The 27,021-nt window shown below is 45.4% G+C and overlaps 1 protein-coding gene across 1 annotated transcript in view; it reads left to right on the top strand.

Moving 5' to 3' along the window:
- Positions 1–25,415, top strand: part of MERTK (MER proto-oncogene, tyrosine kinase) — a gene marked incomplete at its 5' end in the record, with an annotated part of 113,496 nt that extends 88,081 nt beyond the window's left edge. The window contains 8 exons of the mRNA XM_082672844.1: positions 546–641; positions 1,364–1,444; positions 6,664–6,756; positions 8,284–8,402; positions 14,677–14,786; positions 16,793–16,952; positions 17,625–17,761; positions 24,401–25,415. Coding sequence (XP_082528970.1) covers positions 546–641; positions 1,364–1,444; positions 6,664–6,756; positions 8,284–8,402; positions 14,677–14,786; positions 16,793–16,952; positions 17,625–17,761; positions 24,401–24,914 — 1,310 coding nt within the window. The 3' untranslated portion in view covers positions 24,915–25,415. The remainder of the gene's footprint in view (positions 1–545; positions 642–1,363; positions 1,445–6,663; positions 6,757–8,283; positions 8,403–14,676; positions 14,787–16,792; positions 16,953–17,624; positions 17,762–24,400) is intronic.
- Positions 25,416–27,021: the final 1,606 nt, after the last annotated feature.

Raw genomic sequence — 27,021 nt, 5'->3', positions numbered from 1 at the left:
GACTGCCCTGGTGGTCCAGTGGTTAAGACTCCGAGCTCTCAATGCAGGGGGCCCGGGTTTGATCCCCGGTCAGGGAACTAGATCCCGCGTGACGCAACGAAGATCCCTCAGGCGGCAACTAAGATCCCGCGTACTGCAACTAAGACCCAGCGCGGCCACATAAATTTATAAATAAATATTTAAAAATTAAAAAAAAGAAAAGAAAGAATATGAACTTAGCTTCCTCACTCCTTTAGAGTCAAGGGCAAAGGTCCCCTGCATGCATCGGAGTGCCAGCTGCTGCTACCACCCAACGGGAAGAGAAATACGGTTCTGATTTTTATAATCCTGCAGGATTAATTTTGCCCTGAAACATTCGACTCAGTTTAATCATTAAGTACAATTCAGTGTGATATTTTACTACTGGCATTTTGGGGGGAGAGCTACGGATATAAAATGAGAAAAATGTTTAACTTTTTTATAGGACTTTATATACAATTTTAATTATATTCAGATGAAAGGAAGCGTACTGACAGGTCATGTATGTTCTGTGACTCCTTTTATAGTACATAGCTTGGGAGTCAGTGAGGAACTGCAAAATAAACTAGAGGATGTCGTGATTGACAGGAACCTTCTAATTCTTGGAAAAATTCTGGGTGAAGGTAAGCAGTTTCATTCTTTTAAAATATGAGTGAGAAGGTAAACAGTTCACAGTCATTTTTAAAAATATATATTTATTAAATAAAATACCATTTTTGTGACTTGAAGTTATAATACAAATAGTTCTGTCTTATAACTTTTAAAATGACAAAGGAAATAGTGATTTTTGAAACTCATATTTGGCCTATGAAAAAGGCCTCTGCAGAGCCTAACAAACACGGTAGGCTCTCGAAAAATATTCATTTCCTCTCTTCATTAAAATGCAATGCAATTCATGGGTCGGCTTCCTATATATTTTCAATTTATTCCTCTAGTTCTTAAGTTTAGTATTCTTGTCACCTTCCTAATTAAATAGGAACAGAGGTGAAAATACTTATTTGTCAAAATGGTCTTAGGATAAATGATAATGGTATTAAGAGTTTGTACTTGATGCACGTCAGTAACAATTTCCATGTTGTCTTGTAAGTTTCTTGAATCAGTTATGATGCTTAATAAAGTGATGAGCTGAGCTAAGTCTGAGCCAACCAAGCTTGTGACAAGCAGGAGGCTAGGCCATGGCCTGTGCCCTGGGTTTACCAGTGTGGGTGACCTGGCCAGCTCTGCCCGGCTGCTGTGTTGGGGTCACAATGGAGCCACGTGAAAACAGCAGCTACAGTGCTATTGCATTTCTGTGGGCAAGAGAGATTTTGCACAAGGTCAATATAGATGTTGTTTTACTTCACAGGAGAGTTTGGGTCTGTCGTGGAAGGAAATCTTAATCAGCAGGATGGGACCTCTCAGAAGGTGGCCGTGAAAACCATGAAGTGTGAGTTAACCCTGATGAAACCCATTCTTCTAGGGGTGGGCAGCTGCTTCAGTATCCGGTGCTTCATCAGGCCAGTGATGAATGATGGAGTTCATGTGTCATGGTCTCGGTCACCAATGGGTCAGAAGGCCATCCAGAGCACTGTTAAGGTCACAGATGGAAAGTTACTGTAATGAGTTCTTCATACCTGCATTTTATATATATATATATATATATATATTTTTTTTTTTTTTTCCAAACTGAACATGAGGAAACAGTAATTCAGGGCTTGTCTGTTTGGGGGAGGGGTCTGAAGCTCTGATGGTGCTTTTTTTTTTTTTTTTAATTTATTTACGTATTTATTTATGGCTGTGTTGGGTCTTTGTTTCTGTGCGAGGGCTTTCTCTAGTTGTGGCAAGCGGGGGCCACTCTTCATCGCGGTACATGGGCCTCTCACTATCGCGGCCTCTCTTGTTGTGGAGCACAGGCTCCAGACGCGCAGGCTCAGTAACTGTGGCTCACGGGCCCAGTTGCTCCGTGGCATGTGGGATCTTCCCAGACCAGGGCTCGAACCCATGTCCCCTGCATCGGCAGGCAGACTCTCAACCACTGCGCCACCAGGGAAGCCCTCTTTTTTTTTTTTTAATGTTTGGTTTTATTTATTTATGTATTTGTTTATGTATTTATTTATTATTGAAGTATAGTTGGTTTACAATGTTTCAGATGTACAGCAAAGTGATTCAGAATATTATATACTCTTTACACTTGTCAGGGAGGGGGAAATTTCCCCCTCCACCCCTTTTAAGTTCTTGTGGCTGGCCTAATAAAATTGACACAAGACAGATTAACAGGAGAAAAAGAAATAAGTTTTAATTCATGTGCAGGAAATGTCATAGAAATGGGACCTACGAAGTGGCGGAAGAGGCAGCTTTTATATGTTTTAGACAAAGAAATAGTAAATTTGTGAGGAATTGACAGGACAAAGAAACGTGGGTTTTAGGTGCTCAATAAATGAAGAATCAAAGCAAAGCTCAAAGTTTGGGCTTGGGGTAGTCAATTTAAAGAACTAACAAGGGAGAAGGTGTGGAGAAAAGGGAACCCTCTTGCACTGTTGGTGGGAATGTAAATTGATACAGCCACTATGGAGAACAGTATGGAGGTTCCTTAAAAAACTGAAAATAGGGGCTTCCCTGGTGGCGCAGTGGTTGAGAGTCCGCCTGTCGATGCAGGGGACACGGGTTCGGGCCTTGGTCTGGGAAGATCCCACATGCCATGGAGCGGCTGGGCCCGCGAGCCATGGCCGCTGAGCCTGTGCATCCGGAGCCTGTGCTCCACAACGGGAGAGGCCCATGTACGCAAAAAAAAAAAAAAAAAAAAAAAAAAACTGAAAATAGAACTACCATACGACCCAGCAATCCCACTACTGGGCATATACCCTGAGAAAACCATAATTCAAAAAGAGTCATGTACCACAGTGTTCATTGCAGCTCTGTTTACAATAGCCAGGACATGGAAACAGCCTAAGTGTCCATTGACAGATGAATGGATAAAGAAGATGTGGCACATATATACAATGGGATATTACTCAGCCATAAAAAAAACGAAACTGAGTTATTTGTAGTGAGGTGGATGGACCTAGAGTCTGTCATATAGAGTGAAGTAAGTCAGAAAGAGAAAAATACCGTATGCTAACACATATATATGGAATCTAAGAAAAAAAAATGGTCCTGAAGAACCTAGGGGCAGGACAGGAATAAAGACGCAGACGTAGAGAGTGGACTTGAGGACACGGGGAGGGGGAAGGGTAAGCTGGGACAAAGTGAGAGAGTGGCATGGACATATATACACTACCAAATGTGAAATAGATAGATAGTGGGAAGCAGCTGCATAGCCCAGGGAGATCAGCTCAGGGCTTTGTGACCACCTAGAGGGGTGGGAAAGGGAGGGTGGGAGGGAGGCTCAAGAGGGAGGAGATGTGGGGATATATGTATATGTGTAGCTAACTCACTTTGTTATAAAGCAGAAACTAACACACCATTGTAAAGCAATTATACTCCAATAAAGATGTTAAAAAAGAAAGAAAGAAAGAACTAACAAGGTTTGTTTATACAGGCTTCTTCAGCCAGAATTCCCTCTCTCTGGCAATAAGGGTGTCCTTCATCCTTCACATGAGAGAGTTATTTCCTGCTTTCAGGAAGACAGAAAGGAGTGTTAGAGTGTCAAAGTGTCCCCCTTGCACTGGCCATTTCCTAAGTAACTGTAATTCAAAGTAATCAATATGCCATCATGACATATTTTGGGGTGGCCCACCCTGAGCCCCAGCACACTCAAGGCAATAACATTTGTTATTTTTACTCTCTCCCTCCCCCTCTGTCATCACTTAGTAGAGATAATGATTCCAAAGTAAAGCATGAATTTCCAAGGCAGGACTGAGCTGGTAGCAGCATCTGACCCCAGGGGTTGGTCTGACTTGGCTTGGTGGGTTCACTTCCTCACTTGAGGGTGGTTGTATGGCCTGCAGGAGGCTGTGCACTGCCTGGAAGGTAAGATTCCCAGAGAGAGGAGAAATATTCTTTGGTTAAAGGCATATCAAGAGCTATAATCATAAACTGCAGTCTCCAGGGGAGCTGGGAAGAGTGCTTACATCTGGGTCAGGAGGGGCCTGAGAAGTCATCACACAGAATCTGTTTTCATCCCACAAGTAGTAAAGTGCTATTAAGAGTCTTAAGCAAATGAGGACAAGAGCATATTATTACATTCTAGAAAGTTCACTTTGGTTGCAGCATGGAGGAGAATGAATTACAGTGTTGACAAAAATAGTGGCAGATGCCAGTTAGAGCCCTTTCAGAGTCTGTGCCCATGTCCATCTAGACGAGGAAACGAAGGCTCAGAAAGGTGGTGACTTGTCCAAATCAAATAGCTAGAAAGAAGGAGGGTCGGGCCAGAGTTTTCCTCACCATAGATTGACCAGACTGCAATGGCGGAACATGATAACGGGTCCCCCCATGCCCTTCTCCAGGAAACATCTCCAGGGCCTGGAGACACATGATTGTCTAAGTTCGGTTCTTCAGGTGTCCAGCTGGGCACCCATGAAATTGACCATGATCGTATACCATTCACCTGAATTGTCCTCACCATTCATACAGAGGAAAATTATTTGGTGCTGTGTTTGTTAATGCTCTTAATATTGCTTCCTCATTTACCCCTTGGATATATTCAATATTATTTTTGATCAAGGGGTAAAGTAAAATTGGTTTCTTCCTAAAATTTAAATCCACTGTTTATTGGGCATTAAAGCATCAGTTAGATTATAAGCATGTACTGAGACTTCTTAACCAGAATTGGAGGCTGAAGTTTTAATTTAAATATAAAAAGTAACCCTAATAACCAATAAGTCAGACGGAAGCTTTCTATATACATAATAATGGCCAATACTTATGTAATTCTTACTGTGTGCCAGAGGGCACTGCAGTTATTCCCACATTTCATCAGTACAGCAGGAGCAGGAAATCAATGCAACTAGGAGGTAGGTGTGGGTCATCTCCTCCATAGACTGAGAAAACCCGAAGTTAGAGTACTTACTAGAGCTGAACCCATGTGGAACCGAGTCTGGGTATCAAGCCACAGTCAGCATCCTTCCTGCCTCTCTCATTTTTCTGTTAACCCCCCAGTGTGTCCCTAGGAAGGCTCCTTCCATCAGTTATCCCAATTCACCGAGTAGAAAGTTTAGGGGCCCTAGTAAAAGGAGCTGGAACCTGTTTCCTCTCTGGCCTTGGCTCTGCAATCCTTTAACTTAGTTAGAGTAACTTGTATGTGAATTGCATCCATGCTAATTATCAAAGATTAAAAGCCCAGTCTCTGACCTCTGAATCCCAGGCTCATCTACATTTGCCTGGAGGGGTTAGACCCTGGGGGAGGGGGTTGCCCACTTCACCTGGTTGTTTGGGGCAAAGTTGGCAGACATCTTGCAGGTCTATAGAATTTTTTTGCTTAAATTTGCTTTGATAGGAAGGTTAATATATCTTAAGCCCATAGGAGGTACAGACGCTGTACTCCATGCTCTTACATGTAATTTCAATCAACACTTCCCCCCTGTTAAAGCAGATTCCCTAAGGCATGCTTGGCTCTGTGTTTGATTTTAACTGGTGAAATACACATAACATAAGATATACCATCCTAACCATTTTTAAGTGTACAGTTCAGGGACATTCAGTACATTCACACTGTTGTGCAACCATCACCACCATGCATCTCCAGAACTTTTTCGCCTTGCAAAACCGTAACTCCGTACCCATTAAACAACAACCCTCCACCCCCCGTGCCCCCTCCTTCTGGCAGCCACCATTCTACTTTCTGTCTCTGTGAATTTGACTTCTCTAAATACCTCATAAAAGCGGAATCATACAGGATTTGTCCTCATGTGACTGACTTATTTCACTTACCATAATATAGAATTTTAAATGTTTCTCTTAAATTGGCTTAATTGCAAAAACTTGGTATGAAAGTGTATCTAGTTCACAAAGCGTGATTGGGCAACCAGACTTGCAAGAAACGTGGTGAGAGAGAGAAGCATGTGTTCTTTCTTTTTTGAAGGCAAAAATCTTTGCAACAGATCAGTTGGATTTGATTTTAGTTTTTTTAAACTAATATGCTTTCATTTTAGAGCAGTTTTAGGTTTATAGAAAAATTGGGCAGGGACTTCCCTGGCAGTCCAGTAATTAAGACACGGGGCTTCCACTGCAGGGGGCATGGGTTTGACCCCTGGCCAAGGAACTAAGATCCCGTATGCCTTGCAGCTCAGCTGAAAAAAAAAAAAAAAAATTGGGCAGAAAGTAGAGGGTTCCCATATGCCCCCTCCCCTCACACAGTCTCCCCTGTTAACATCTTGCATGGGTATGGTACATTTTTTATAATTGATGAACCCGTAGTGATACATTATTAACTGAAACTCATAGGTTACATTAGGGTTCCCCTTGTGTTGTATGTTCTGTGGGTTTTGACAAATACATAATGCCCTGTGTCCACCATTCCAGGGTCATACAGAAGTTTCAGCTTCCTAAAACCCCCATATGCCGTCTATTCATCCCTCCCCCCACCAGTCTCTGACAACCACTCATCTGTTTACTGTTGCTATCATTTTGCCTTTGCCTGATGTTACTTTTAAAGAACAAAATTGCTATTGCCCCTCCCCTTCTCTGAGTAAATAACTCGTGCCTAACATTTTCTGTCTTTTCTTTTAGTGGACAACTTTTCGCAGCGAGAGATTGAGGAGTTTCTCAGTGAGGCTGCGTGCATGAAAGACTTCAACCACCCAAATGTCATCCGACTCCTAGGTACTCAGAGAAACATAGGACTGGGTGGCCAGAGGGGCTCAGCTGATCCACTCTGGGCCACAGGAAACATCTCTGGGGCAGATAAATTTTACACCTTGTGTAACTCCGAAGCTGTTTATAACATCGGGTTTTTCGGGACTTCCCTGGCGGTCCAGTGGTTAGGACTGGGTGCTTCCACTGCAGGGGGCCCGAGTTCAATCCCTGGTCAGGGAACTAAGATCCTGCAAGCCGCACAGTGTGGCAAAAAATAAAATAAAATAAAAATAAGGGCGTTTTCACCCAAAAGACTTCTTATGGTTATATTTTCTGAGGCTGGTCGTAAAAATAGGCCTGCATTTTCCTGGACATCAGTGGGCTCAGGACTGTTCAGTGTCCACAGAGTTCTAGGTGATTGTGGATTAAAACAGCCCCCGGTCACCCCAGTTACAACACATGAAAGCTGGTTATGCTATAATTTGTATTGACTGAGTTTACCCGTGAATCAAAAGCTAGTGGAGTAAAGCTGTAAAAGTAGACAAATTCCAGGGATCATCTTGAGAAACAATTTATTGACATATTTCAAGTACTGATTTCTCGGGATCTGCACTGACAATTTCATGGCACTCGATTCAAGTGATTTGAGTCAGTGATTTAATGGGCAGAATTTGGTTTTATGGCACTGTTTGCTAAAAAACACAAAATGGAGAGCCCGTATCAAGTGGTTGCTGTGTGATACTATTCCAGGAGGGAAGAGCGACTTAAAAATAATTGAATATTCTGCTGACTTTTTTTTTTTTTTGCTGTCCTGTGACTTGATAAATGCTAAATTCTTTGGGGAACTTTCAAAGGTTTATTATGATGAACACTGCAGAGAGATGGGAAAACTAATGTTTGGAGACGACGTTATGTCAAAGAAACTACTGTTGCTCATTTGTGACTATTGACTTCGGCGGACTCTGAGAACAGTGGTGCTTTGTAATTGTGCCACCATGTGCAAGAGCATTGTAAGCTTGATCTCAGGTGACAGACAGGCTCTGATTCTAGCATCCATGACAAATGATGTTTTTTTTCCCCCCGTGTATGTGTTAACATTTAGAGATGTGAATTTCACCTATTGGCCCTCAGAATTCTTCCAATAGTTTTAAGCATTCGGTTGCAGGGGACTTCTTCATACGCTTAAGTATTGAACCATCACATGAAACTAGTTTGCCCTTGAATTCTGCTGCAGTCACTACCCCTCACTTAGACTCAGTATAACAGAAACGCCATGGGTTTATAGATGGCTGTACTTGGTATCGATTAATTTTTGAGAGCTTTCATGCAAAGATTGGCAGTAGTCTGAAAGAAAAAGAAATACCAAGAAGTGGACCCAGTGTGTGTTCCATATTCTAGAATACAGCGTGAGTTGTGAGGGTTTGGTTTTGTTTTGTTTTTTTAACCGCTAACTTGAGAGCACATGTTTTCAATTTGGCCAGCGCTCCTGCAGTGTTTTTTCTGGTCACTGGTAACAAGGGCTCTTTGTAACTTACTCTCTGTTTTTAATTCCAGGTGTGTGTATAGAAATTAGCCCTCAAGGCATCCCCAGGCCCATGGTAATTTTACCCTTCATGAAATACGGGGATCTGCACACCTATTTACTCTACTCCCGATTGGAGACGGGACCAAAGGTAATTAATCACCCGGTTGCGTGGCTTCTGAACAGTGCTTGGGGCTCCCGTGACAGGGCCTGGACAACACCAGCATCTAACCTAGAAAATGAAGGAGGGAAGGAGGGGACATTGGCCTCTGTTCCGTGCTCACTGTGCACCCTGGGGGTTGAAATGTGGTCCTCATAACCGGCCTGCCCATAGATTTCATTATTCCTGTTTTATGTGAGGGAGAAGCAGGCTGGGAGTGGAGCAGAGGGCGCCCCTCTTGCTGTCAGGGTGGTCTCTTTCCTTGAAAGTCTCCTCTTTTTAGATTGTTCACTCTGAAATTCCTGAATGCCGGAGCCATCTCAGTTTTCAGGGAGAAGTTGCATTGAGTTGTTTTTCAGAGACCCTGAGGGGGTCCGTGTTTCTCTTTATCCCGAGCCGCTCTGTCCTCAGAATCAGAAAGTGTGTTGGGATTTGGTGGGCCAGCCTGCCTGCCTTCCAAGGTGCCCCTGAGAGGAACACTGACCCCACAGGGCAAACCCTGCCCTGAAGCCCCACAGAGCAGAGACACCAAATGGAAACGAGCTCTTAGACTGAAACACCTCGCCCACCGGTCACAGGTGGTGGAAAGAGTCGTGATGAGATAGTAGTAATAAGATGGTGCCTGGGGAGCGTCATAGGGAAGGTCCTCATCCCAAGAGACAGGTGAACCTGTAGGAACGGCCATTTATTTATAATACGGCGAGGCAGTTGAAAAAAACATAAAACTTGAGACCCAATTTAGGGGGAACATTTTCTAGAGCCTTCTTCCCTGTGTCTGGCTGCCCCTGTTGGTAGTTTATGCCTGTGTGTTATGAACAGGCCAGGAGATTTTTGCTTTCCTTTTTCTTGTACTTGTTCTGTTCTTTCCAGGGACGGCGTAAGGGACCTAAACGGGAAAGAGAGCCCCTTCCTTTTTTTAGCTAACCCCATGGTCCTGTGCTCACACCTGTTTTGTTCATGGCTTCTTTAAGTCTTTCACCAGCACAAATACTAACCAGAGACAGGAAATTGTAGCCACATCACAGACCTATTACAAAGTCACTGGGGCTCCTCCAAAGAGGTGAAGGGCCTAATCCAAAGTAGGGGACTCAGCATGGCTGAGTGCTTTCCTTCTCTTCCCCGTCTCCCAAGAAACAGTAACATGCTAAGAAGCCTGGAGAAGAAGAAAATATTACCCATAATTCCCAACGCTGGCATCCTTGGACGTTCACATCGCAACCGTTTATTCCACATCTGTGTGTTTCACAGGCAGGGGCTCCGTATGTACACATCTGTCTGTAGGCCAACAACAGGGGCTAACGTCTCTCAAATGTTTGGCAGAGGCCAGCCTGTGTTTCGCATATATCAGTGGCACCGCCACCATAATGAGTAATTACGAATAGAATCTCAGGTGAGGAAACTGAGGCATGAAGCAGCAGTGGTGGAGGCAGAACTGGCTGCAGACCCCATGCCTTTAGTTCTTCTCTGCCCCATCCCATAGGTGCCCCTGCCCGATAGGGCAGCCTCCAGACAGATGTCTGTGAATGGCTGCATGGCATCCCCTTGAATGGATTTCACTTCATGTTGATGAGTGATTTTGCCTACATTTAATTTCCTGGTATATGGTATGATTTTTCTAATAATTTGCAGGGGGGGATTTCATATTTCACAAGAGTGATTTCTGTAGTAAAAAAAAATAAAAATACACAGGTTTGTTTGATGACCAGCAATCATCCGTCTTGTGAAGCTTAACTCTCCTCCCTTTTTTGGACCCCTGTGCAAGTGTAGTGAGCCTCAGATTGGATGTCTTTCTTGAATCTTTGTAGAAGAGAAATAGACCATTTATATCCTTTATAAAAATACTTTAAGGGCTTCCCTGGTGGTGCAGTGTTGAGAATCTGCCTGCCAATGCAGGGGACACGGGTTCGAGCCCTGGTCCGGGAAGATCCCACATGCCGCCGAGCAGCTGGGCCCGTGAGCCACAACTACTGACCCTGCACGTCTGGAGCCTGTGCTCCGCAACAAGAGAGGCCGTGATAGTGAGAGGCCTGCGCACCGCAATGAAGAGTGGCCCCCGCTTGCCACAAGTAGAGAAAGCCCTCGCACAGAAACCAAGACCCAACACAGCCAAAATAAATAAATAAACAAATAAATTTAAATCATATGGGCTTCTAAGAAGACCTCTGCTTTAAAAAAAAATTTTTTTTAATTATACAGAAAAAAGTGACTTTTTTCCCTTTTTGGTTTATAGTTATATAAATTATAATGCATGTATAGATTCATATACTACCGTTACAATCAGGATACAGAACAGTTCCATCACCAAAAACTCCTCCTCCTGCTACTACCCCTTTATAGTTACACCTTGCCCACATGGCTAACCCCTGGCAACCACTGATCTGTTCTCCATCACTACAGTTTGTCTTTTAGAGAATGCCGTATAAATGGAATTATATAGTTTGTAATTCTTTGAGACTGGCCTCCTTCACTCAGTATTACGCCTTTGGAAGCCATCCAAGTTGCATGTATCAGGAGTTCATTGCTCTTTTTATTGCTGTGAAGGCTTCTATTGTATGGCTGTATCACAGTTTGCTTTTTCCATTGGCCTATTGAAGGACCTATGACAGTTTTGAGTTGCTATAAAAATTCACATACAGGTTTTTGAGGGAACATAACTTTTCATTTCTCTAGGCTAAATACCCATGAATGGGATGCTAGGTCATATGGAAAATGTATGTTTATCTTTATAGTAAACTGCTAAACTACTTTCCAGAATGGCTGTACCATTTTACATTTCCACCAGGAAGGTATGAGAAATTCAGTTGCTCTGCATTCTTGTTAGCACTTGGTATTATCTGTAGTTTTTTGTTTTGTTTTGTTTTTAGCTGCTCTGATAGGTGTATAGTGATAGCTTATCATGAAATTTATTTGCATTTCCCTAATGATTAATGATGTTGAGCATCTTGTGTTTATTTACCATCTTTATATCCTCTTTGGTGAGTGTTAAAGTCTTTTGTTTATTTTTTAATTGGGTTGTTGGTTTTCTTGTTGAGTTTTGAGAGTTCTTTAGCTACAGTTCCTCTGTTGGATATGTGATTTGCAAAGACTTTTCTTCCAGTTTGTAACTTGGCTTTGTATTCTCTTAACATGAGCAAAAAAAGTTTAATTTTGATGAAGTATAGTTCATCAGTTTTTTCTTTTAATGGATCATACCTTCACTGTCATTTCTAAGAACTCGTTGCCTAACTCCAGATAAAAAAGATTTTCTTCTGTGTTTTCTTCTAAAAATTCGTGGGTTTACATGTTACGTTTAAGTCTGTGACCCATTTTGAATTAATTTTTGTATAAGGTGTGAAATTTAGTTCGTTGCTTTTTTTGCATATAGATGACCAGCATCATTTGTGAAAAGACTATCCTTAATCCACTAATTGCTTTTGCACCTTTGTGAAAAATCAGTTGTACACGTGTGGGTCTATTTCTGAGTTCTCTGTTCTGTTCCGTTTAGCTATGCGCCATCCTTCGCCCCATCACACCATTGAGATTACTGTAGCTTTATTGTCTTAAAATCAGGTAATGTGATTCCTCCAAATTTATCCTACTTTTTCAGAGTTGTTTTTGCTATTCTAGTTTTGTTGCCCTTCTGTATAAATTATAGAATCAGTTTGTGTCTGCCAAAAGTACTGCTGTCATCTTATGTTCTTTTGAACAGAATAACAAGGAAACAAGTACACAGCATTTTACTGACTAATGAATAGTTTCGATTTGCAGAAATATAAAGTATATCTCCAATGATGGAAACTCCCAGGTTTTATAAAAATTTTAAAGGAATATTTTTAAAAGGAATGTATTTTCATATTTTGACACTTTGTAGCCACATGTAAAGCTGAAAGTCACAAAATGCGTCATAGACAAACTAGAAAATCAAGCTTTTATTCAAATCTCTACTGCCTTATCAGTCAGTTCCTTGGCAATAAATACCTCTGGTCCTGCTAGAGTGGCCCAAGACTAGGTCTCAGTCATATAAGTGTGCTTCTTCAGCAGGACCTGGGTGCCATTCTGTCCTCTGTGTGAATAGCATGCCTGTTCTTCCAATCCATGAACACTGGATACCTTTCCATTCATTTAGAAACTAATTTAATTCTTTGCTTTTGTAGTTCTCAGAGTATAAGTTTTGCACTTCTTCTGTTAAATTTATTCCTAAGTATTTTGTTGTGGATTCTTTTGCAGATGTTGTTTTCTTAATTTCATTTTCAGACAGTTCATTGTTAGTGTGTAGAAATGCAGTGGAGTTTTGCATGTCAATCTAGTATCCTGCGACCTTATTGACCTCATTTATTAGTTTTACCACACAATGATCTTTTAAATGACCTTTGGTCACAGCCTGCAAGATTAACATAGTTCTGCTTGGAAAAAACTAACACAAACGAATAGCACCGGATATTCATTATACTTTCATGAATGTCAGCAGATTGGATATTTCTTAGCACCCAAGTCCTTTCCTGGAAATTAGCATCCAGAAAATCAAATACCCCACATATATAGAGCAGAGGCGTAAGGCTTTCATGCCTGACTTACTTACCTTTTTTTTAACAACTCCATTATGTAAGGGTAAAGGATAAAGCATTTTTGTTATATATACAGTCTGTGACTGACACGTGTCTTAGTTGAGAAATATAAATCATTAACAATTCAGTGTCAGGACTTCTGTGGTGGTCCAGTGGTGAAGACTCCATGCTCCCAAATCAGGGGGCCTGGGTTCGATCCTTGGTCAGGGAACTAGATCCCGCCTGCCTCAGCTAAGAGCCTGCATGCCACAGCTAAGACCCAGCACAGCCCAATTAAAAAAAAAAAAAAAAAATTCAGTGTTTTCACGAGTACCACTTCAGAAGACTAGAATAAACCATAAATCCAATGCTTTGGGGAAGAATATATCACGGGTGGACCCATTTATGATTTCTAGGAACTTTGTGAACCCTTTTCTTCAGGGCTCTGACTGCACTAAAACATTGAATTACTACACAGAAGTCTTCATTAGTCATCATCCTCGTAATCAGTCCCAACACGGCAGGTTTTCTAACACACAGTCTGGTTTGATTTTTACAACGTAGGAAAAAAAACACTAGGCTGTTAAAACTTACAGGAAGACCCTAGAGAAACAAAAGTGAAAATTCCCGAATACTTACTTGTGGTACTTTGGTCCCACGATAAGGGGTAAAGACCATCCTACTTTCTGTCCAGAAGAAAAAAAGCCTCTTTTGAAACATTTCAAAATAAAATGATACCAGATGTGGGTGCATAATTGGGAACAGCTCCTTCTCCATGGGCTTTTTGCTGTCAAAGCATTAGATCCTCCCCCACTGAGGCCAGACCCCCCTTCTTTTCCCCTCTTTGTCCCACTGCCACTCAGAAGGACACAAGGATCGCATTTGAGCTCATAACTTGTGAAAAGAATGTTATTAACTGGCCACACACACAAAATAAATTGTTGGCGGTATCTTTGGAATTGCATTAAAGTTATAAATTGATTTTTTTAATACCTTTAAAGACGAGGAGAAGAAAACGTGATACTTACCAAGAAGTTTTAGGGTTTGTTGGGTTTTGTTTGTTTTTCATTCATTTTTAAAACCTTATTTGTGACATTAGTGATATGGAAATTTACTTGTTTCATGGCCACGCTTCTCAGTCATAAAGCCATCATTTCACCCCCTCAAATGGAAGTAACTTGGTTTCCTTTGAAAATATAATCCTGGACTTTCCTGGTGGCGCAGTGCTTAGGAATCTGCCTGCCCACTCAGGGGACACATGTTCGGGCCCTGGTCTGGGAAGATCCCACATGCCGCAGAGCAGCTAAGCCTATGCTCCACAACTACTGAGCCTGCGCTCTAGAGCCCGAACCACAACTACTGAAGCCTGCGTGCCACAACTACTGAAGCCTGCGTGCCTAGAGCCTGTGCTCCACAACAAGAGAAGCCACTGCAATAAGAAGCCCACGCACCGTAACAAAGAGTAGCCCCTGCTCGCTGCAACTAGAGAAAGCCCAGGCACAGCAACCAAGACCCAACGCAGCCATAAATAAATAAATAAATAAATTTATCAAAAATAATAATAATAATAGTCTCTCAGGAATCCCCTGGCGGTCCAGTGGTTAGGACTCTGCGCTTTCACTGCCAGGGCCCGGGTTCATTCCCTAGTCAGGGAACTAAGATCCTGCAAGCCACATGGTGTGGCCAGAAAAATAATAATAATAATAATAATAATCTGTCTCCTTGTGTCTTCCACCCCCTAGCATATTCCTGTGCAGACACTATTGAAGTTCATGGTGGACATTGCCCAGGGAATGGAGTATCTGAGCAACAGGAACTTTCTTCATCGAGATTTAGCTGCTCGAAACTGCATGTAAGAGCCCTGGCCCATCCTGGAGTGGGTTGGACCTCATGGTGGTAGATATTTGTGGGCCTGTGGGGTGGCCTGTTGATGTTAAAGTATGGAGGAAGATTAGGCTTGGGAGGTGACAGTGGGGCAGGCTCTGGAGTTGGGGTTTCTACCGCCCTGACACATGACTGGGTGTTTGCTTGAGGGTTTTCACTACCTCTGCCACTAAGAGTCTGGCTGGCCTCCAAAACTCCCCTGGGACTTCTTTTTTTTTTTTTTTTTTAATTTTTATTGGAGTATAGTTGATTTACAATGTTGTGTTAGTTTCAGGTGTACAGCAAAGTGATCAGTTATACATATACATATATCCACTCCTTTCTAGATTCTTTTCCCATATAGACCATTACAGAGTACTGAGTAGAGTTCCCTGTGCCATATAGTAGGTCCTTATTCGTTATCTATTTTCTATATAGTCATGTGTTTATGTGTGACTACTTCTTTATTTTCACACTCTCACTCAGCTAGGAGCACTAGGTGTGAACTCTGGGATCCTCCCCAACTGCCATCAGCTTGTTTGGATCCAGAGTTACATATAAGTCAGCTGATCATGAAGACAGTGTGAAGATCATAATGGTTTTGTCCCTGAGTTTTCATGATACTGCCTTGTGAAGTCGTTTTGTCCTGACTACACCGTAGCTTTCCTTTTGCAGCAGAGAGACAAGGGCTTAAGCAAGAACTTCGAATTTCACCTTCCCCATCTCTTCAGTCTGCTTCAACAGCCATTATCTGCTGTAAATCTTCAAAAACAATAACTATTTCTTGATTGGAAATTCACTATTGCAAGAAGAGAGAGTGTTCCTTAAATGTATTGCTGTTACTCGTTTTTCTTTGTTGGAGATGTGACAGTGGAGCCTGTCCCCTGCCTCCTCCAAACCAACCCTGCCCCCCGGCCCTCTGTCACTTTCACCTCATTTTTGAAAACCAGAAGGGTCTTGGTTTTGGTTTTTTTTGTTTTGTTTTTTGTTTTTTGTTTTTTTTGCGGTACGCAGGCCTCTCACTGCTGTGGCCTCTCCCGTTGCGGAGCACAGGCTCTGGACGCACAGCCTCAGTGGCCATGGCTCACGGGCCCAGCCACTCCGCGGCATGTGGGATCTTCCCAGACCGGGGCACGAACCCGCGTCCCCTGCATCGGCAGGTGGACTCTCAACCACTGCACCAGCAGGGAAGCCCTTGGTTTTGTTTTTTATTTAAATAATTTGTCTACCATGGAGGGAGAATCATGAAAACCTCTTCTTCCCCTTAACATTTCTTTCATGGTTTTCCCACGAGGTAGCGTGACCAGCTGTCCGGTTTGTCCAGCATTGAGGGATTTCCCAGGATGTGGGACTTTTAGTTTTAAATGTTAGCGTCAGGCAAACAGGGACAAGGTAGTCGCCCTACGTCCAGACCACTCATTCCTCCCCCTCCTCCTCTCCTTCTTGTCTAAGATCAATTTTAACTGCTTGGGCTGTAAATGCAATTGTATTCCTTTAATTTTCCAGTTAATTCCTCAGGTACCACCTGGCACCGTCTTAGCAGGAAGTCCAGTGTCCCCCGCGCACAGCACGTGCTTCCCCACCTCCCCCAATCTGTCAGGTGGTTTAATCTATGGAGCCAGTGCTGCTTCCAGACGTCAGGCAGGAAGGCTACTGGGCTCTAGATGAGTCCACGAGGGGGCCCTGGCTTGGAGCTGCTTATCTTTCTACTCCCGTGCCCCTCTGTTCCTCCAGATGGTTCCATCCTCTGTGCCCAGGTGCCCTGGTTGGTCCAGATTCCCACACAGACCAGAAGGGTAGAAAGTTATAACTCATCTGGTTCCCCCTCACTTGCTCTGCCATTGGTCCCAAAGCAGGACCCTCCCAGGCTGTGGGGTCTCTGTCTTTTGGTTACTCGTCGTGAATGTTTTCAGCTGCATCAGGTGCAGACCTGTGATTTCAGGCTTTGCCTCTGAGGTCGCTGAGGACATGAACTCACTCTGTCTCTCTCTGTAGGTTGCGAGACGACATGACCGTCTGCGTCGCGGACTTCGGCCTCTCTAAGAAGATTTACAGTGGCGACTACTACCGCCAGGGCCGCATCGCTAAGATGCCTGTGAAATGGATCGCCATAGAGAGTCTCGCGGACCGAGTATACACCAGTAAAAGTGACGTGGTACGTACGTACAGAGTTTTGATTCGGGGCCCCGCATTGCAAAGATGAAGCCCTGCTGAAAGAGATGGCTTAAGCTGGTGATGCAGGACATCTTACTCTTTGATCAACTGAGGATTGGGGCAGCTCACACTTCTCTATTTATCGCTAGATGCTTTAATTCAGGCGGAACATTAGATTCTGATGAAGTAGCCTGACATTCAGAGGATGGCAAAGGCCCTTAATTCATCTCCACTTTCCTCTGCTACAGTATAGTGATGCATTGTCTGCAACTAAGATATTTCATATTCACATTAAATTAAATGAATTCATCCCATGGCTGTTTGGGACTAGGGTGCTGTATAAAAGGTACTGTGTATGGATACCCTTAACCAGAGATCAGGAAAAGAAAACTCTTGCCGACAACAGTAGGAACAGAACATTAAACAGAGCACTGATGTGACACAAGGCTAGATCTGCCTTTGTCTCATTTCCCAAACAGCTTTAGTAAAAATGGGGAACTGTGACGTTCCGACCCCACGTTATTGCCGTTTTGGGAGAGCGGCGTATCTCAAACATAATTGTGAGCTTTGTGCATGACTGCCGGGGCTCTAAGGAAATGACCTTTCCCGATGAAAAAGTCCATTCAGCCTTTCTGAAAAGACTTGCATCCTGACGTTGTCACTTTGTCCTCAGTGGGCATTTGGCGTGACCATGTGGGAAATAGCCACACGAGGAATGACCCCCTATCCCGGAGTCCAGAACCACGAAATATATGACTACCTTCTGCACGGCCACAGGCTGAAACAGCCAGAGGACTGCTTGGATGAACTGTGAGTCAGCTGCTCTTCATCTCGGGGCACCGTGCAAAGACCTGGGGGACACACAGCCATAGTGGGTGGGGACACTCAGCCAGGCGGGTGTGGGCAGAAGATGACACACGCAGATGTCCGGCACAGGAGCCTCTCCTGGTGTGGGAAGCGGTGTGTGCACATCTCCAGTGAGCCCGCACGTGTTCTGAAGTTCTGTAAGCCCCTCTAGGAAATACAGTCGGCCCTCTGTACGGGCGGATGCAGAACCCACAGATACGGGGGGGGCCAACTGACTGTAAGGGGTCTGCAGATCTTGGTATCCGCTGGGGCTTTGGGAACCCATCTGTCATAGACACCGAGGGATGACTATATATCCTATAGATAAATAGGCCGACTTTACAATGCGTGAGGTACTTGGATAATTCTCTGCCCTCTTTTGAAGCAGTCATGCTTCTCTTTTCATTCAACATCTTAAACAAACCAATCACAGGAATATCTTGAATCAGGAAATTTAGAAATCTGAGCCAGTGGCTTTGCTTTCAGGCTGGTCCTCAGAATTGCTTAGGGGAGATTCTAAGAATGTGATTCCTCAGCCCTGTGCCTGGAGACTGTGATTCTCTTGGTACAGAGCAGGCCCAGAAATGTATATGTTTTAAAACTATCCCAGGGATGAACTTCCCTGGTGGTGCAGTGGTTAAGAATCCGCCTGCCAATGCAGGGGACACGGGTTCGAGCCCTGGTCCGGGAAGATCCCACATGCTGTGGAGCAACTAAGCCCGTGCACCACAACTACTGAGCCTGCGCTCTAAAGCTCACGAGCCACAACTACTGAGCCAGTGAGCCACAACTACTGAGGCCGTGTGCCACAGCTACTGAAGCCCGTGCCCCTAGAGCCCGTGCTCCACAGCAAGAGAAGCCACCGCAATGAGAAGCCCGCGCACCGCAACAAAGACCCAACGCAGCCAAAAATAACTAAATGAATAAATAAATTTATAAAAATAATAATATTGTTAAAAAAAAAAAACTATCCCAGGGAGACTGTACACTCAGCCGGCGTGAGACGCCCCCCAGCTCCCAGCGTGCAGGACCACAGCGCCCTTCCCATCCCAACAGGCCCCTCTCTCTTCAGGGTGGACAGTACGGGGAGAGGCCTGGGACTTGGAGTCAGAGAGGCCAGGCTCTGCCTCCTAACTAGCCACGTTTGTGGCCACTGCAGCTGACTTGACCACTCCGTGCCACGTGACCAGCCACCAAAAAAGTGTAGTCACGTATTCTGCAGAGGTATCTGGAGGGTTAACAGAGAAGTGTGTGGAGTTCTCAGCCTGCAGGAAGCACGCACGCTAAGTGTCACATATGGTGCCCGTGATTAATAGCATCTTTACAACTCGATCCCCTCCCAAACACCTTGCCGACTTTTAAAAACTCATTTCTTGTGGCACTGCCTCTAGCTTGGTGATCTGAACCTTCCTAATGATGAGTCTGTCCCCAGCGTAACAGGGGTCATGGGCTTGGAGAGGGGTATTCTCACCATGTTTAGCAAGAACATTTCAGGACCGTGGGCCTGCGTGGGCTCCGCCGTGGAACGCCGGGCCGCGCTGCTCGGGCAGGTGGGCCTGTGCAGGGCGCCACACACACGCACCCACACTCACACTCTGGCCCTGCTTCCTCGTACCGGTGAGGAGGCCCCGGTCAGTTTGCACATGGGCCTCCCAGATCCACCGTGGCCAAACAGAAGGAAAGTTTTTTTTGATCAGAGCCTCACACTGCTTGGGGGGGTATGGTAGTGGTGGTGGTGATTATGGTTGTAAATCTATAACATTTAGAACAGACACAGAAATCATAAGCCCTTTAAAAGAAACATCATAAAATCCTAATTCAATTAGATCTGAGGCTTCACGGTCCTTTCTGAAAGGGCCACATGAACGAAACGTTTGCTTCTGCAAATGAGGAAGCCATTTCTGTCAACCAATACTGAATGGAGACTTTTGTGGCTGTTTCTTTCTTGGCTTCTTCGGTGCTCCAGGGGAAGTTGATTATCTGGGGTCTTAGCAAGGTCTAAGCTGTGTCGCGTTGTGGTTTTAGATGCTGCGTGTAGAGCCATGACGAGGGAATGCTGAGGCGGTTTTTGAGAGGTGGTTTTTAGGTGAAGGAGCTGCAGTGTCAGCAGTGCCCTGCGGCTGGGGGAGGGAGGCTGGGGAAAAGCCGGAGGAAGCAGCGGCCCCGCGGTCCCCACCCCCAGGCTGGTTCCTCACACCGCGGGCTCGCAGAGGCTCTGGTGAGCCAAGCCCGCTCCCCAGGTCCCCTCTGAGTCTGGATACTGGCGAAGGACAGAGAGCTCTCTGCATTTCCATATCTGGGGTCTTTTCTTTTAAAACTGAGGCAGATATTTCGGAGCACCTCTGTTTGCTGTCTCACCTTGGTGGAGATGAGTTGACTCCTGTGTTTGGTTGCCCCTCGGTCATTTTACAGTCAACCCTGAGAAATACAGCAATGGAAATAACAGGGTGTGCTTGGAGCCCCGCTCCCCGGTCCTGCCCGCTGAGGGCCACCTCTTCTTACGGCATCACCCCCACCTCTGGATGACCAGGTCCCCATCACCCAAGAGGCCGCTCTGGGCGGTGCGCCCATCACCTCCGGGGGACCTTTCCTTGGCCGAACTCACAGCCTCCCAGCTGCAGCCACTGTGGTTCGTGGCACCGGCCCTCAGTCTCCTCATCTCCAGGGTGACACACAGAGGCCACCTTGTTCTTTCTTATCTCACTGGGTCCCCACAGCCAGCAGGTGTCTTTCAGGGTCCCCCTTTCCCCAGTACAAGCGTGCCTCCCAGATATTGCGGGTTCAGCTCCAGAGCACTGCAGTAGAGTGAGTCACAGGAATCTTTTGGTTTCCCAGTGCATATAAAAGTTATGTCGTCTGTTAAGTGTGCAATAGCATTATGTCTAGAAAATGGTGTACATACCTTAATTTTGAAAACACTCCATGGGGACTTCCCTGGTGGTCCAGTGGCTTAGGCTCTGTGCTCCCAAGGCAGGAGGCCCGGGTTCGATCCCTGGTCAGGGAACTGGATCCCACATGCCACAACTAAGACCTGGCGCAGCCGAATAAATAAATTTTTTTTAAAGAAACGCTTTATTGCTAAAAAATGCTAACCATCATTGGAGCCTTCAGCAAGTCATAATCCTTTTGCTGGTGGAGGGTCTTGCCTCGATGTTGGTGGCCGCTGACTGATCAGGGCGGTGGCTGCTGAAGGCTGGGGTTATCGTGGCAGTTTCTTAAAATAAGACAACAGCGAAGTTTGCTGCATCGATCGACTCTTCCTTTCATGAACGATTTCTCTGTAGCACGCGATGCTGTCTGATAGCATTTTACCCCCAGGAGAACTTCGTTCAGACTTGGAGTCAATCCTCTCAAACCCTGCTGCTGCTTTGTTAACTCAGTTTATGTAATATTCTAAATCCTTTATTGTCATTTCAACAATCTTCACAGCATCTGCACCAGGAGTAGATTCCATCTCAGGAAACCACTTTCTTTGCTCATCCATGAGAAGCAACTCCTTATCCATTAAAATTCATAAAATTGCAGCAATTCAGGGAATTCCCTGGCGGTCCAGTAGTTAGGACTGCACACTTTCACTGCCGAGGGCCCAGGTTGATCCCTGGTTGGGAAACTAAGATCCCGCAAGCTGCTCCGTGTAGCCAAAAAAAAAACCACAGGTTAAAATTGCAGCAGTTCAGTCGCATCTTCAGGCTCCACTTCTAATTCTGGTTCCCTTGCTCTTCCCCCCACATCTGCAGTTACTTATTCTACTGAAGCCTTGAACCCCTCGAAGTCATCCATGAGGGTTGGAATCAACTTCTTTCAAACTCCTGTGTATGTTGATATTTTGACCTCTTGCCATGAATCACAGATGTTCTTAACGGCATCTAGAATGGTGAATCTTTTCAAGAAGGTTTTCAATTTACTTTGTTCAGATTCATCAGAGGAATCTCTTATCCATGGCAACTCTAGCTTTACAAAATATATTTCTTAAATAATAAGATGGGAAAATCTAAATTACTCCTTGATCCCTGGGCTACAGTATGATGTCGTGTTAGCAGTCATGAAAACAACACTCATCTCATTATACATCTCCATCAGAGCTCTCGGGTGACCAGGTACATTGTCAATGAGCAGGAATATTTTGAAAGGAATCCATTTTTCTGAGCAGTAGGTCCCAACAGTGGGCTGAAAATATTCATTAAACCATGTTGTAAACAGGTGTGCTGTCATCCAGGCTTTGTTGGTCCCTTTATAGAGCACAGGAAGAGTAGGTTTAGCATAATTATCAAGGGCCCTGGGACTTTTGGAATGGTAAATGAGCATTGGCTTCAACTTAAAGTCACCTGCTAACTGCGTTAGTCCCAAACAAGAGAGTCAGCCTGTCCTTTGAAGCGTTGAAACAAGGCATTGATTTCTCCTCTCTGGCTGTGAAAGTCCTAGGTGGCATCTTCTTCCAATATAAGGCCGTTTTGTCAACATTGGAAATCTGCTGTTTAGTGTAGCCACCTTCATTAATGATCTTAACTAGATCTTCTGGATAACTTGCTTCTACACCAGCACCTTGTCCTTTTGTTATGGAGACGGCTTCTTTCCTGAAACCTCATGGACCAACCTCTACTAGCTTCACACTTCTCTTCTGCAGCTCCCTCACCTCTCTCAGCCTTCATAGAACTGAAGAGAGTTAGGGCCTTGCTTTGGTTTTTTTTTTTGGTTTTGTTTTTTTTTTGCAGTACGCAGTCCTCTCACTGCTGTGGCCTCTCCCGTTGTGTAGCACAGGCTCCGGACACGCAGGCTCAGCGGCCATGGCTCACGGGCCCAGCCGCTCCGCGGCATGTGGCATCCTCCCGGACCGGGGCACGAACCCGCGTCCCCTGCATCGGCAGGCGGACTCTCAACCACTGCGTAGGGCCTTGCTTTGGATTGGGCTTTGGCTTAAGAGAATGTTGTGGCTGGTTTGATCTTCCATCCAGACCGCTCAGACTCTCCGCATCAGCAATAAGGCCGTTTTGCTTTCTCATCACTCATGTGTTCACTGCAGTAGCACCTTTAATTTCCTTCAAGAACTTTTCCTTTGCATCCACACCTGGGCTGTTCGGCACTAGAGGCCTAGCTTTCGGGCTGCCTCAGCTTTTGACACGCCTTCCTCACTAAGTTTAATCATTTCTAGCTTACTTAAAGTGAGAGGCCTGCGACTCTTCCTTTCAGTTGAACGCTTAGAAGCCATTCTAGGGTTATTAACTGGCGTCATTTCACTGGCGTTGTGTCTCAGGGAATAGAAAGGCCCGAGCAGAAGGAGAGAGGCAGAGGATGGCCGGTCGGTGGAGCAGTCAGAACATGCACGACGTCCTTTGATTGAATCTGCTGTCTTACGTGGACACGGTGTGCGGCACCTCAAAAATATTATCCTAGTAACATCAAAGATCACAGGTCACCCTAACAAACATAACGATAATGGAAAAAGTTGGAAATATTGTCAGAATTCCCAAACTGTGACACGGAGACACCAAGTGAGCAAATGCTTCTGGGAAAATGACACCAATAGACTTGCTCGATGCAGAGTTCCCGCAAACCTTCAACTGGTAAAAAAAAAAAAAAAAAACGCAGTATCTTTGGAGCGTGATAAAACGAAGTGCAATAAAACGGGGTCTGCTAGTACTGTCAGACCACAGAGGTCCAGGGCTTGGCGGGGCCTGGGGGTGGTGACACTTGTGGGAACTTTGGCGCAGTGACATCCACAGTATATGTACGTGAACGAGCGGATCCCTGTTTCCTACAGGGGAGTGCAGGCTCCTCTGTCTCCTGACTTGTTCTCATCACCCCCAGGATCCTGATACATCCTTTGGGTGACATCCAAAGCAACTTTCCTAAAATTATCATCTGGTCATGGGACCGCACTGAAGCACAATCTTTCTGTGGTTCCCCCTTGCCCACGGGGTAGAACCTAAACCCGTCAGGGTCTGACCCATGGCAAGCAGGGCTGCCCCGTGGTTAAGAACATGGGCTCTGGCGTCAGACACTCTTTGATGTGGGTCACAGCTTCACCCTCGTCCTGGGGCCAAGCATCACGCTCTCGGGATCCTCTGTAAAATGGGGATCACAGTACCTGTGTGTGGGCTCGTGCTGCCAAGCAGGCTAGTGTCTCTAAAAGTACCTTACACGACGGCTGTCGGATAGTAAATGCCAGTGACAGGTCAGCGGTTATTACTTTTACTGGAGGAGGTCGAAGTCACGGAGAAGAGCAGGGGCCCCCGAGCGTTTCTCCTTCACGGAACAGCATCAGGTGGCCAAGGTTCAGCAGCCCTACACGTGCCACGAAGCTGCGGCCGCCTCAAATCAGGGGCTGTCCCAGCCCAGGGCTCACCTGCCGCTGTCACAGCACTGCCCTTATTCTTCACACACCTGCCCACGCCAGCCCCCCTCTCGATTTCATGCCTCGAGCCTCCCAAGGCCTGGAACGATGGTGAGTGTGGAGCTGGCGCCGACACCTGTCTGCTCCCAGGACCCCCGCTCCCCTCCCCCTCCCCCAGCCCCTCCACTCCCACCTGAGTGGGAGAAGCAGGGGCGGATTGCACTTGGGCTGTGCGTGCTGAGCCAGGAGATAACACTCTTCTTTGCTTCTAGGTATGAAGTCATGCACTCTTGCTGGAGAGCTGAGCCCTTGGACCGCCCCACGTTTTCAATGCTGAGGCTGCAGCTAGAAAAGCTCTTGGAAAGCCTGCCTGAAGTTCAGGACGAAGCCGACATCATTTACGTCAACACACAGTTTCCGGGGAGCTGCGAGGGCCCGGCCGAGGGCTCGGCACTTGCTCAGCTGGACGTGAACATCCATCCCGACTTGGTCATTGCTTCTTGCACACCCGGCGCCACCGTCAGTGTGGTCACCGCAGAAATCCATGACAACAGACCTCACGAGGGAAGGTACATCCTGAACGGGGTCAGCGAGGGCTGGGAAGAGCAGGCTCCTGCTGCCCCGGCGACGGGGACGGCGGGAAGGAACGGTGTTTTACTGGAGGACAGGCTGGTAAGGAATGGGGTCTCCTGGTCCCAGTCCAGCACGCTGCCCTTGGGGAGCCCAGCGTCAGATGAACTCTTATTTGCCAACGACTCCTCAGAAGACTCAGAAGTCCTCATGTGAGGAGAGCTGAGACACATTCCCAAATCCTGGAAATTCCTCCATACGAGAACCCACATACACTCGATGTTTTTGGTATATGTCTTCCTTACCAAGTCAATGCCCTGGCCCAAAAGCACCACGTGAATGTTGTCAAGTAAGTCATCGTTTAGAATACGTAACATATATTTATTTAAAGAGAAAATATCTATATGTATATGGTGGAAAGAGACAAAGATATTCTATTTTAATAAAAGATGACTTATGTCACTTTTCTGGATGATCTTAACATTTAAGCTCTAACAGCCCCATCTCCACAGCAGTTCCTGGATGTTCACGTTGGCACAAAGTTGTTTTTTTAAAGTTCTTTTCCTTTTTCATGACTATTAAATATTTGTAAAATAAAATGCCATATTTGCCTTTGCTTCTGCTCTTAAGAAAAATCTGGTATTCCCACCTGAATCATCTCTTTGATAAGAGAGATTCATTTCATATTTAAAGTTTTATAACTGATGAATTCTCCGATCTGGCTTCCTAATAAAATATGAATGAGGAAAGATGCGTGGTACTTACTTGAGACTTGGAAAGACATGGCCACTGGCTGCCTCAGTGCCTTTGCAAAGGAATTCCCTTGATGCGGGGCCCTCGATGCAATTGCTCTGACCACTTGACATTGTTTTTTTTAAAGATATGGAAAAACCACTCCAGAGAGCCCAAAGATGAAGAACAAAACAAAATATTAGAGGGTTGAAAAATACAATCTGAGTGGAAAGATTTCAAATAAATCGTAGAAGGGACTTCCCTGGTGGTCTAGTGGTTAGGACTCTGCCCTTCCACTGCAGGAGGCACAGGTTCAATCCCTGATCAGGGAACTAAGATCCTGCATGCCACGTGGCATGGCCAAAAAAAAAAAAAATTCTAGAAGAGGGTCCAAGAAGTTAAGCACTTTTCTGTGGGAAGGCGAGACTCGTAGGAGGGAGACGCGGGCAGTGGACAGGGAACAAGCTCAGAGCTTAGGACCCCTGAGTTCACGTCCTGGCTCTGCTGGGTCATAACAGCCATTGCTGGTTGAGCACTTGTTATGTCTCAAGCACTTTATGTGAACTGTACATTAATATGTACATCATTAACGTGGGTACCAGTGCCATCATCACGCATGGGCCAGGAAACAGAGGCTGGAAAGGTTGAGGGCCTGCTATGGCCCGTGTCTAGAGAGGGCGGGAGCTAGAATTCAGAACGAAGGAATCCAGTTCTGGCTGGCTCTAAGCATGTGATTTGGGGGTCTGTTCTAGAGCCTCTCGACCTTTTAACTTTTTTTAACAAACACATAGATAGCCCTTATTATGTGGCCAGGCCTGGCAGTCATTTAATCCTCATAACAACCCTACCAGGTAGGTACTACTGTTATTATCTCCATGTCACAGCTGGGCAGACTGAGGCAAGAGGAGGCTCACTTACTCTGCTAGTAAAGCAGTAGACTGATGTGGTCAGTTTCAGTGTTGATCCCTTCAGCCCCTGGGGCAGCCACGCAGGCGCAGGGCCACTGGCATCCCCAGGTGTGTTGCAATTGTGAGTAGCCTCACCCAAGCCACTGCAGCCTGCAGGGATCAGTGTGTGGCCCTCACAGTCTGGGTCCTGGTCCCGGATGCCAGCCCAGATGCCCCAGTCTCCAGGGTCTGCCAGCTCTATTGTTACTGTGAAATGCTCCAGACAAGAAAGTTCTGCGGGTTGGCGAGGAAACTGCATTGTTAGGAGAAATGCTAGCACCACATTTTATCCGTGAAAGGAAAAAAACAAAAGGCTGTTAGAGCCTAGAAAGATCATTTCTACTGTTGGACAATTTTGAATGGTTATTTGAAAATCCGTAGAAAATTTTTATTTTTTTACTTTGTGCAAATAAAGTTTCCTACTGGTGGTAACTATTGAGAATGTCTTGATCAGGAACTGACTGGCTAGTTTAAGCAAAAAAACCCAAGGTAAAAAGGTATGTTCGTGGGGACTTCCCTGGTGGTCCAGTGGTTAGGACTCTGTGCTTCCACTGCAAGGGGCATGGGTTTGATCCCTGCTCAGGGAACTAAGATCCTGCAAGCCGTGCAGCTCCCCTCCCACCAAAAAAAGGTATGTTCGGGAC

This window comes from Grampus griseus (genome assembly GCF_964374135.1).
Source record: "Grampus griseus genome assembly, chromosome: 15".
Classification (NCBI taxonomy): Eukaryota; Metazoa; Chordata; class Mammalia; order Artiodactyla; family Delphinidae; genus Grampus; species Grampus griseus.
This window is presented reverse-complemented; position numbering and strand designations above follow the sequence as displayed.